The sequence below is a fragment of the Cynocephalus volans genome, chromosome 6, assembly GCF_027409185.1.
Source record: "Cynocephalus volans isolate mCynVol1 chromosome 6, mCynVol1.pri, whole genome shotgun sequence".
NCBI lineage: Eukaryota > Metazoa > Chordata > Mammalia > Dermoptera > Cynocephalidae > Cynocephalus > Cynocephalus volans.
This window is the reverse complement of record NC_084465.1, coordinates 50,923,331-50,935,458: the sequence shown is the minus strand read 5'-3', so window position 1 is coordinate 50,935,458 and position 12,128 is coordinate 50,923,331. Positions and strand designations below refer to the sequence as shown.

At 36.6% G+C, this 12,128-nt stretch overlaps 1 protein-coding gene across 2 annotated transcripts in view; it reads right to left on the bottom strand.

Moving 5' to 3' along the window:
- RELN (reelin) overlaps positions 1-12,128 on the bottom strand; it is a 466,847-nt gene that overhangs the window by 109,855 nt on the left and 344,864 nt on the right. For both annotated transcript variants that reach the window (XM_063099074.1, XM_063099073.1), the window contains exons 21-24: positions 9,860-10,052; positions 8,966-9,078; positions 3,719-3,856; positions 2,853-3,039 (exon numbers count right to left, since the gene is read on the bottom strand). In XM_063099074.1, the coding sequence (XP_062955144.1) occupies positions 2,853-3,039; positions 3,719-3,856; positions 8,966-9,078; positions 9,860-10,052 (631 nt within the window). The remainder of the gene's footprint in view (positions 1-2,852; positions 3,040-3,718; positions 3,857-8,965; positions 9,079-9,859; positions 10,053-12,128) is intronic.

The window sequence follows — 12,128 nt, the reverse complement described above, 5'->3', positions numbered from 1 at the left end:
AAAGCAGGATTAGTACAGTTTGCCATAGCTTCAGAAAGCCTCCTAGAAGCAGCAGGATTTGAGCAGGATGCCGAAAGGTTTATGTGAATGCAGAGGAGATGGAAGGCATGAGTAGGTAGGTAGGGGAGTCTGGGCAAAGGCAGGAGCTGGCAAAACCTTGCATGATGAGGAGAGCCTCCTGGCTGCAGCAGAGAGCTCACGTGGAGAGAGAATACGAGTTATGTACTTAGGACAGGAGCACTGGAGATCATCGTGAACATTTGTGATGAGAGGGGGAAAGGATGGAAGTATGTTTTCAGATAAATTTATCTAGGGCTGTGTGCAAATAGACTAAGGAACTCTTGCTTTGGGTTACTGCCCCTTCTCTACTTCAGCATGCTTGCTCATGGGGGCTGCCAAACGTGTATCCCTCCTTTCTGCCAAACTCTGGCTATGCCAATCCTCTGCAGCATTCCTCCCAGAACACTGTGATTGGCCAATCAGAAACCTTCCCCAGTTTTTCTCATGGAGCTGCTTAGAAAGTTCTGTGCCTATGTTCCACTGTCATAGTGACTGCTGATGGAAAACAGAGTCTACTCTCAAGGAGGAAGTTCTATGGACATTTGGGTTACTAGTTCCAGATATCTCTGAGGCCAGTCCCATCTAAGCCCTCTTTGTGTTTTGATTACATGAACTAAATTTCCCCCTTTTCTTGCTTAAGATGATTTCTCCCACTTAGAATTCAAAGCAGATCTTAATGATACAAGAGGAAAAAGTTAAAAATGACCCTGAGATATTTTGACAAAAATTTAGGGGGAAACCTGGACTGGGAGGGGAAGAGAATAATTTTACTTTTGAAATGATGATTTTAAGTTAGTGGCAGGGCATATATGTGGAGACATTCAATGATACCAATTTGAAATTTATTCTCATAAAATGTAACTATGATAACGAACACTTATTGAGCTCTTCATATGTGCCCAACACTACTATTTATTCTTTACCTTCATTAACTCACTTATTCCTCCCAGCATCCCACCTTTGTTAAGAAAACTGAACTTTGCAAGGTGAACCAATGAGTGAGTTTGGGAGCCCAGATACAAACTCAGGTATTCTAACTCCAAAGATCATCCTGAATTAAGTGAAAGAAATACTGACATAACCCGGACACTTTACATGTTTACAGTACGTGTATCTGTGTGTGCACTTCCACACACGCTTACTGGGGCGTTTGAGTACATATGGGTGAAAGATTCATCATCTAATTCTAGAATTGGTGCTTACAGGAAGCACAACCTTCCCATTTCTGCACAATTATACAGTGTATCCAGATCTATGTGATGTATATTGATCATTTATTGACTATTATCTCTAGCAATAATCATCAGGGGCCCTCAATATCAATGGATAGGAAACATTGTTAGATAGAACCATCCCTGGTTTTCTATCATCCTCTGCCTTATTTATTTGCTGATTCTTTGTTCTGCACCTGCATCAAAACAAAACCTGTACCTATTTTTGCATTTTCATAAATTAAGTTGTTTTGGATTTCTGCCCAAATGGATTCTACAACATATCAGCCTTATAAATACCATCCACACCTGTCTACTTGCTACATAAAGTGGGACATTTCCAATTGGGACATTCCCAGAATTGGTGGCTGTAGGCCCTGCTGAAAGAAATGGCATGAAGCACCCCACATTCTAAAGAGAGCTGGCAATAATTAGGGTTAGACATGTTGCTCAGGTTGGAGACTGGATCTGCTCCCTCCTCCAGTCCCTTTGAAGATTATATGAAGAGGTTAATTAGAGGAGAGAGGAAAACAATGTCCTCCCTAGGCTATATCAAGGAAGGAAAGGTGGCTCCTGTTCTCCCATCTCTAACCAAGTGACGTGAGTTGGGGGTATTCAAGAGAATCAGTCTTAATGTTTCTGGCTGGCACCTCAGTCCGTAGGTGGTGTCTACCAATCTGCAAGCCTAATCTGGTGCTACCACTGCAGAGGCTGAAAACTGCAAGAAAAATTTTTATGCAGAATCCCACATTAGCAGACACCACCAGCAGCCACCAAGCTGAGCCAGAATAGGACCCAAGACTTCTGCTTACCATGGACAGCCTGTCAGTTCCTGAGGAGCAGCTCTGCACACCCCACCCCCACCATTATTCCTCCTTCCTCCAATCATATTCCTGAGGTTAATGGATTGACAGATTTAATAAACATTCATACAAGTGCTTTTCTATGTGTTAGGGACTGCTCTATATAATTTACAAATAGTAACTCATTTAATCTGCATATCAACCCTAATGAGGTAGATACTCTCATTATCTCCACTTTACAGATGAGGAAGCTAAGTCACAAGGAGCTTAAGTAATGTGCTCAAAGTCACAGAGCTAGGCAGTGGTAGAATCAGATAGAAACATGCAGTCTGGCCTCACACTTGTTGCCCTTAACCTCTAAGCTCCCTCACTCCCAACCCCTTTCATCCCTCACCACAGGCCCCACACACTCATACACCCTCCAAAGGCCAGGGTGAGAAGAGACCAAGCACCTTCCTACACAAAGACCCTCTAGACACAAGCCTGGCTGGCACTGGGGGAAAGGAAGGCACTGGGATTTAAATCAGGTACAAGAGGGGTAGGAATTTTAAACTGGTCTAACCTGGATTTGTAGTAATCCAAAATAATCATCAAACTACAAGAGTTTCCAAGATGCAGTTAAGGTTAAGGAATTCGACAAAGCCCAGTGAAAAGCAGAGAACGTGGTGAACAATAAAACCATTTCATATTTGTGCCTCAGGAGTTCAGACTGCCCCAAGATCCAGTCACATATTAAATTAGCCATTGCCCTGATGACTTATTCCAGCTCTTGGTCTACCTTGCTGAAGTACAGAGATGATCCAGAAGAGATGACTCCACACCCTTGTTCTGGTTTTACAATTTCTCCCCCAATAACTTCTTGCCAGTCAGACTCCCAACCATTCTGGTTCTCAAAATCCGACATAATTGTGGAAGGAAGCACAGCTTCTGGGTGGCATTCGGTGCCTTGGTATCCCTGGTCACACCTGTGAGACAAGAGGGCCAAGTACATATATCATAGACTCATCTGCAGATGCCATGGTCATCTGACCTGAAACATTTCCCATGTATTACTTTTGCTCAGGTCTTATCATTCCCACCAGATTTTTCTCTACAGCATTAATATGTGTATGTGGTAGTAATAATCCTCAGTTTTTAACAACTCTCTCACCCCCAAATGGATAGAATCCTTTCTTAAGAGAAATAATGCTGTCATTACATTTCTTTGAGTGTCTTTAAGAATTGAAGTATGTTCCTCTCATCCTCATTAGCGATAATCACCATCTCCCCACGTATATAACCTTGAATTCCTAGTGACGTGGTGTAGGAGACCATGCAGCAGTGTCTGACTTGTGCTTTAAGATTGCCAGAGGAAGAAAAAGGAAACAATAGCAGGGCTCTTTTAATAAACTCTGGAATTTAAACCCAGGAGGCCTTGTCTTGAGGTTAGATTTTGAGGCTTGGAATATATGGTTTTATTCTTATTTTAATGTAACAATATCTTTTACATCTAAAGTAAGAACAGAAAGGAGGCTCATTTTCTTTTGGCTATTTCATTATTTATCAGCCTCTCCATATAACTCTGATGACAACTGCTCTGGTATCCTTATAGACACAAATCCTAAGAAGCAAAGAATCGATCATTGCACTTTCTGGTGCATGTACCTGCACATGCCGTGGTCACAGGAGCCATGCCCATTGCACATGTTGGGACACTGCTGCCCGATGTAAATGCTGTCCAAAGCCCACTCATCTTGGGCTGTGTAATAGCTCTGACTCCAACGGAAGCGGGTGGCACTGGACCTAGAAACAAGGTACGGTAATATAAACAGTGTTTCAACTGACATGTGGTGGTAGAGACAAAGAATGTCAGAGTTCAGAATCTTTCAGATAACTAACTTTCTGGAACTTGTACTTAGCTGCCCATCATTTTTCTTTAATTTCCACTCGATTACTGTGCAATGCAACAATTCTAACATTAAAAAAAGTTAAAAAGAAATCTGCCTATATCGGATACACTTCAATCTTAATTGAGATATTTTAAAGAAAAACAGAACATCAGATTTTTTTGTTGTTGCACAGATTTCACGCTAGAAAAAGTATTGAGAAAGAATATTTTTTTAAAAAAATAAAGATATCTACTACACTGAGCCTGTCTTTCACAAATGAAAATGTAAGATGTTTAACCTAGAGTAATACAATTTCCTACAATAAACACATCAGTAGTTATTGTAACACTTTCAGTTAGCTCTTAATATAAAACAGAAGTTTTGTTTGGGAGTATTGTTTTGGAATTGAGGGGGCATGCAATGTCCTATATTACAAATAAGAACATCTGGATGCTAAATTCTGCTTATTTCTGAAATACTAACTTGCTTGAGTTTCACAGACGAGCTGTTCTTAAGTGGAGATGAAAAGTTAAACAGTCCATTACCTCTAGAGAAATACCTGAGGCCTTAGTTCATTGAAAACAAGTATAAAGTCTCAAGATGAGGATATTTTTGAGAACAGTGTCAAGAAGGCTTCCTTTCACTGACTACCATAAAACATTCTTTTAAAATTACAGCATATTTTTAACCTGTGGGGATTTTCAGGGATGTGTGATTAGTTCTTTTTGGTCAAAATGCTAAACAAAACCAAACCAAAAAGGATTTGCAGGATTATTGTGTGTGTTCAATTCCACTGATTAAACCTTCCCTAAGCACACTATTTACTGATACACTCGATCTTAACCACTCTGAATGATCGATTAAAGTCTACTGCATCAATTACCCACATATTAAGTACTCCCTAAGTACATAACAGTTAAAATCCAGACTAAGCCTTTATTGTTTATTTTACCGATGATCTGTGGCTAATAGGTTGCATTTTTATTCCTAGTAAGATAATCCCAGGATTCACTGAGGTGCATCCCATAGACACAGGTTTGCTACATATCAGTGCTCATCATGGGACACACAACAGGACAGATGCACCCTCTCCTCTGTGGTAATAGGTTTATATTTGTAATCCAACAGCCATCACAGTGTTCATAGTCCCATTAAGAAATGGTTTTTAGAAAACTATAAAAGTAGATACAGTATCTTAGAGAACGGAGCCCTACAGAACAGAAGTAAATAATACTCACACACTATTGTCATTATGAAAAGAGTTGGTTATTCTTTCAAGATTGATTATAATCTGAGTCAAGACACAGGTAACTATACTGTGAACTCTTTTGGGGACAGAGATATCATTTGTCTCAATAGTTTGCACAGAATAAAGTAGGTGCTCAAAAAAGTTTGCTGAAAAAATGAGAGATCAGGAAAGGGCAACCTGTTTCTGACTTCTGTAGGTAATGGAGTGAAGAATGCATTAGGAGTAGGGGGACAAGACCCCCAGGACCCTGTTTTTGCAATTTATCAGCTGTGTGACCTTTAGTGAGAAATTTAAGCCCTCAGGGGCTTCTAGTTCCTCACCTCTCAAATAAAGGGTTTGGGCAAACCGATTTCTAAGATTCCTTCCAGCTCTCAAATATAATGATTCTTCTGGTGATGTGTTGACCGAAGTGACAATTTATTTTCTTTACAGTTACATGCCTATATAAAACCCATGCCATACATTATTTTGAGGTTTTTTTACTTCAAATGTTAAAATGGGGTGGAGGGGGGAGCTTCAGCACCTGTCCCAGATATCCCCATTTATTAGGTTCTAAACAGTCATATGAAGACATTCCAAATTCCTTTTCTAAGTAAATTAATCTTTACGTGCATCTTATGAACTCTTGAAAAAGATATTTCCTCAAGATGAAAAGGTTAAAGTGGACTCTCTGTTAAGAATTACAATCCACAGATTAATGCACTGATGTTAATTAAGAGAAAAGGCAGGAAAAAGAGGTTGAATATCGGCTTCCTTTTGTGAGGGGGAAAAAAAAAACTAGTCCTGTGAGCAGTCAGTCTCCAGCTGATCACACGCGAGAAGACAAGGTGCGATCTCACTGATTTGCAGCTGCAGATGCTAAACATTGCCCTCCATACAAATACTTCATTTGCCAATTCTCTCTCTCTCTCTCTCTTTCTCTCAAAACTAAGTAATCTTAGGAAGAAAATCTTGTACACTTTGGATTGAGTCTGAAAGTGGGTGGGTCATGAAATACAGGTGATTTGCATTTAAAATCCAAACTCTATAGATCCCCAAAAGCAACAAAACTTGAGTCTTTTCTTTATTTGATATTCCCCCCCCACACATAAACTTCAAGAGGGAAATAAAATAGCATTTAGTCATCTCTTGATAGGTACAAGGTAAATGAAGGCTGACTAAATTGCATTTTCCACCTTCAAAGTTACTGTAATTATATTTACCCAATTATTCTGTGTTGATTTGTTTATGAAGTCAGCAACCGACAGCAGTTTGGATCTCATCAGGCTCTGTTCTTATGTAAATGTTGCTCATAAAAACAAAATTAATTTTCATTGGGTATCAAATGTTCAATTCATATACAATATAATTTCTTTGGGCAGGTGTATACACTCAATACTTCCACTCTAAGTTGTCCAAGCTAGTGCATTTTCCAAAGTTAACAGATCTTTGATAATGCAGGGACCATATCTGCTTTTATGCATTCAATTTATAGTCACATATGTTTGAATCAAAAGAGCAGAACAAAGATTTGGCCAAAAAAGGAATACTGCTTCAAACGAAACTGCACTCCCTTTCCCCAGTACTTGAGAAAAACATGCTATTTGCAAAAGTTTAAAATGAACAAAATAAAGTTATCAAGAATGGCAAAGAGAGTAAATGTACTTTATCCTTTTAGTGGAGATTTTAAGCATTGTAGATCCCCAAATAATGACAACAACCAGTTGAACACTATTTTTTTGAAATGTAGCAATAATGTTTAGTTTAAGTATTAGTCAGTAGGAATGCTAAAATAAATATCCTAGTGGGTTGTTTGTATTTAAAAAATATTTTCACTTCCCCCCCACCAGGGTTTTAAAGGAAATTTGGAAAAGCAGAATTAAATCATATGTACCTAAAAGCAAATAGTCAGGGGAATAATCTAGTAGATGTTTTTTGTATGTAAAAAAGAGATACCTTGTAATAAAACATCTCTTTAGTTCATCAAGGCATATTGAATTAAAATTCTATTTAATTCCCCAACATTTAATGAATACATTTAGTACGTGGCAAGCACCATGTTAGATTAAAAGAGTTTAAGTCAATATATTTCCACCTAAGTGTCTAACACTGATAAGAATTAACCTTTTCTGATTATACTAAAACTTTCAACTCAGTGGTGTTGTCTTTTGAGAAATAATAATGTAACATATGAGTTGAGTGTAAAATAACCTGCAAAAGTTTTTTTGATAAGGGAAATACTATTTGGATATTACATAAACTACATTAAATAAAAGTAATAGTTTATAATATTTCTAGGGATGAAAAGACATCTTTAAAATACACTATCAATATTATATTATCATAATTTTGGAATCATAACCTTACATGTTAATGAATAAAAATCGATAATTTTTAAATAATGAGGGAAATATACTTAACAGTAAAATAGTGAAAAAAACCCAAAACCACCTCAGTAGCTTTGCACCCAGTATGAACTGTATTTTAATTATTTGATGTGTTCTTTTTTATAAACTTGATATAAATGCTTGGATATCACTGAAATTAAATGAAATTCTTGATTATATTCTCAGCAGTAGACATTAAAAAGCAGTATGTTAGAGAGAGTAGCAACTTGTTATACAAAGCATAGATAGAGTATCTAGGAAATGGCTCACAGTTGGATATAAAAAAAATCTGTGGAAATCAAATTTCAAGCATTTTCTTCCAGCTGACATAATGACGCATCCTTAAAAATAATCAAGGAGGCAGTCTTACGTAATGCAGTAGTTCAAGCTTCAACTAAAGGTGTAAAAATAATTCGAGGTCGCTATCTAACTAATTATTTTTATACAGAGCCTAACTTTTATATAATATAATCTGAGTAGGGTTTATATAGTAATTTTCTCTTTATGAAAGGGCTATAGGAAGGCAGATACCACAGAAAAATAAAACACTTGTCTCTTTTATGCTTTTTCTTCTGCACAAATCACAGAATGTTAGAATTCCAGGACTGTGAGGGACCTTCAGGATAATCTAATTAAACCTTTTCCTTACACTCATAAAGAATTGGTCTTGAAAAGGTTGTGAATGGTTAAGATCATGTGATTAATTCAACATTGGCAGAACTACACACTGAGAACTCGGTCCTTCTAATTCTTAGTCCAGGGCTTTTTCTTTAGGTGAGCTTATCCAGACTCAGGGCTTTATCTACTACTTAAAGTATTTAATTGTTTAATTTTTCCCCAAATATTCCATTGTTTTAAGTAATCAATCTAACAAAAAACAACGTAATACTGGGGGGAAATTATTGTGCTTTTTTTCTTTTACATTATCAAATGTTTAACTTTCTTCCTAGTTTACTGAGACCTCTGCTTCCTGGGGGATGATTTTTATTGTTACTGAAAGAATGTGAACAGAGAGATGGAATGTATATTAAGATTTTTATATAAAAAGCAGGGCTTTGCAGCAAGAAAACAGCCTTGTAATCCAAACTCCTTGAATCTAGATTCCTGAATCATTCTCTTCTGTATGTCAATAAAGCAACCAGCTCATTGTGCTCTTTCATAGAAAAACCTGGGGCAAGAAGGGAAGTCAGAAGAAGCTAGAACAGCTTGGAAGCCAAATTTTCGTATTTTTCTTCAGCTCTATTTTTCAAATATTCTCAGTATAGTAGAAAGATCTGGGACTCTGATAACAAAAAACAAATGAATAATTGTCTTGCCCTCATGCTTAACTCGTCTTTATATTCAAGTCCTGCTAGAAGTGATAGTAAAAGTTAAAGTGACAGCCTTATCTAAAGATGTCATCTCTCACCAAGTTTTCTGGGGAAGAAGTACTATGACTCTTCTCCACTGTGTGAACTCACTGGCATGGTAAATACTCGCTGATGTAAATTCCTGACAACTTGGCATACTTGGAAGGCACTCCTAAAAGAGAGACAGGCAAAAATTAAACTCAGTTTCTATTCCCCCCTGGGGAAATATGTTTACTCACCCACTGTAAGTGAAAAAGGCCTTAGAGAACTCTTATGTCATAACTTAACTATTTGTGATACAGATGCAATCCATGGTTTCTCCTTCTGTAAAGCTAAAACATTTGGGAAATAATGCAAATGAGATGCCATGATGGAATTAAATGTCTCCTAATGCTCACATGTACAAATAGAAATGGATTAGGATTCATTTTTTTGTCTATTATCATAACATTGACATTAATTCTATTCATTATGATATTTATGCATTTATCGCAATGTCAGATTACCAATAAGTATATATAAAAAAGTAAATTTTATTCCAAGATCTATATATTTCTTTTTGTCTCCAAAGGCAAGATATACCACATTTTTAATTTGGTCTACCTATAGGTAAAGTGACTTAGAAAAGGAACAGATGAAGACATGCTATAGAGAAAGAAGAAAGAGACATGTTTATAAAGGAAAAGAGATAGAGAAAATAATCTTCAAAACACCATCTGAGAGTAGCCAGTCTTGAAGTTATTCCCATTTCTTTTTTATTTCCAATCACGCTTTAGTATCTGATAGTGAAGAATGGGCATTTTATAATCCATTGCTGACTTTTATATCAATTCTAAGTTGCAGATAACAATGTTTCTTTTCAATCCAACCTAAACTTATAACTGCAATTTCTTTGTTTCTTATGCAAATAAGAAGAGGTTACCTGTCCCAAGCTGTAGAGAAAATAGACTTACCTCTTGGACGAGGTGCCAGGTAAGGCCGTGGTTGGTTGAGTACTCCAGCTTCACCTGGTTGTCCATGTGTGGAGTGTATTTCTGGCCACATCCCATCACCAAACTGAACTGAATCATATAGGATGCTCCGATCTGCATTGATTGTGTTTCCACATAACGCATACTTGAGGCAAGTTTAGAATCTCCCGTAAAACTGAAAGAGACAGAGGTGGAAATCAGAAAATTCTAATAAGCAATGTATTAGGGGAAAATTAAGTTCTTCTCTTCATATCATACAGCAAAGTAGTTTCATTTTCTTATTTAAACCATGCCAAGTTCTAGAATGGATTTCAGTCTAATAGATGTGACTTAAAACAATCTATTAAAGAAACAACTTTTTAAAAAAGATAATACCTACAATTGTCAAATATATCTGAAATTGAGTACGCACTCATGTATTGCTCATAAGTATAAATCTTTTGACTCATTAATTTCACTTTTTGAAATTTATACTAAGGAGATACTTCTAAATTCAGAGGCAACTTTATAAAATATGATGAATATTACAAGACTACTTATAATAGTAATTGGTAACAATCCCAATGTCAAACTATAGGGAAAACGGAAAGCTTAAGTCAACTGGTATAGCCATCTGACTGAATATTATCCATATTTTCAAATATTTATGAAGATGGTGTAATCATATTAAAATGTATATGATGAAATAAGTTTAAAAAATATCCACAAAATGATGCATAAAGGAAATTCACCAGAATGTTTGGGTAACTGTGTTTGGTGGTGGGAAATTTGACAATTTACAAATTTTCTTTTTCTTTTTATTATTTTCCAAATAGTCTTTAACACATGCATTAAATACTGAAGACATTATAATGTAGTTTTAATGGTTGTGCCTCAAATTGGTAAAATTCACATTTTACTGGGTCCCAAATGAGTACTATGTAACTGGAAACTGTGCAGGAAAAATTATTTTCTCAGAGAAAGCTGCTCAAGGAATCTGTAATCTATCAGAGTAGATTAAAATATGGACACATTTTCACTGTAGTTACATGAGTCAATGTAAATATTCCCAGGGTCAATCATACTAGGGTTTGTCGATCACAGTACTTATTTCTGCTATTCTGAAGCAGGTTCAGTACTACTCTTCAACAGTAACCCCTATTAGTCAGAGGGCATAAATAAGGGGACAAAGGAGCTTATACAATACTCTGCAAAATCTTTGAGGCAATTTAATATATCGTCTTATTTTTTGCTGAATCAGCAAGTAAGGAGTGACTATTCTGACTTGCTTCTTGCAGAGATTAGGATGTTATTTAAGGATGGAATGTCGTCCCTGTAGAGGGTCAGCGTGGACTTAGACTCAATGTTATAAAATATAAGAAGCATTTTTGAACAATGAGTAATTACTATTTAACTAACAGTTCTTAAACTAGAGTTTTGCTTTTGGACAATGAATCGAGGAACAAAATGGAAGAATCCCAATCTCTGCTTGAGTTGAATGTCTAGTAAAAGAAAGAGAAAAGTCATATTAAATATTGCTGATCTTGCAAATAAATCCAGTTAAGAGATAGTAAATGAAACTTGTTTATCATTATTAATAAAGATGCCTACCATTTGTTGAATCTAGGCCATGTCCTAAGACTGTGGTAAGCACAATACCTACATTGTCTCTTTTAGTTCCATCCTGACAACAGTAATATAGTATAATAGGAATAATTATTTATTTATAACAGATATGGAAATGGGGCTAGTTAATGGTAGAGACACAATGAGAAACCCATTTGCCTGACTCTGTAGCCCCTGAACAAATGCACTATCTTTTTGTCTTTCTATTACTCTAAGATTGGGAGAGGAAAACATTGCAATTTAGAATACATTTTGTTTATAATTCACCTGCAAATCATTAACTTTCACTTACTTACTAAGCAATGATACTCTAAAGTTAAAGATATGAAACCATGGGTACTGCTATGTGTTAAGATACATAGGATGCAATATAGAAAATTTAAAGCTGCAGAATGCAATTTTTAGCAATATTGGCAAAATAAACCAACACAGAACAAAATAGTAGACTCAGGCACAAACTTGTCTGTATCCTTTCCAGAGACTTTTTTTTTTTTTTTTTTGTCTTTTTCGTGACTGGCACTCAGCCAGTGAGTGCACCGGCCATTCATATATAGGATCCGAACCCGCGGCGGAAGCGTCGCTGCGCTCCGAGCGCCGCACTCTCCCGAGTGCACCACGGGCTCGGCCCTCCAGAGACTTTTAAGTA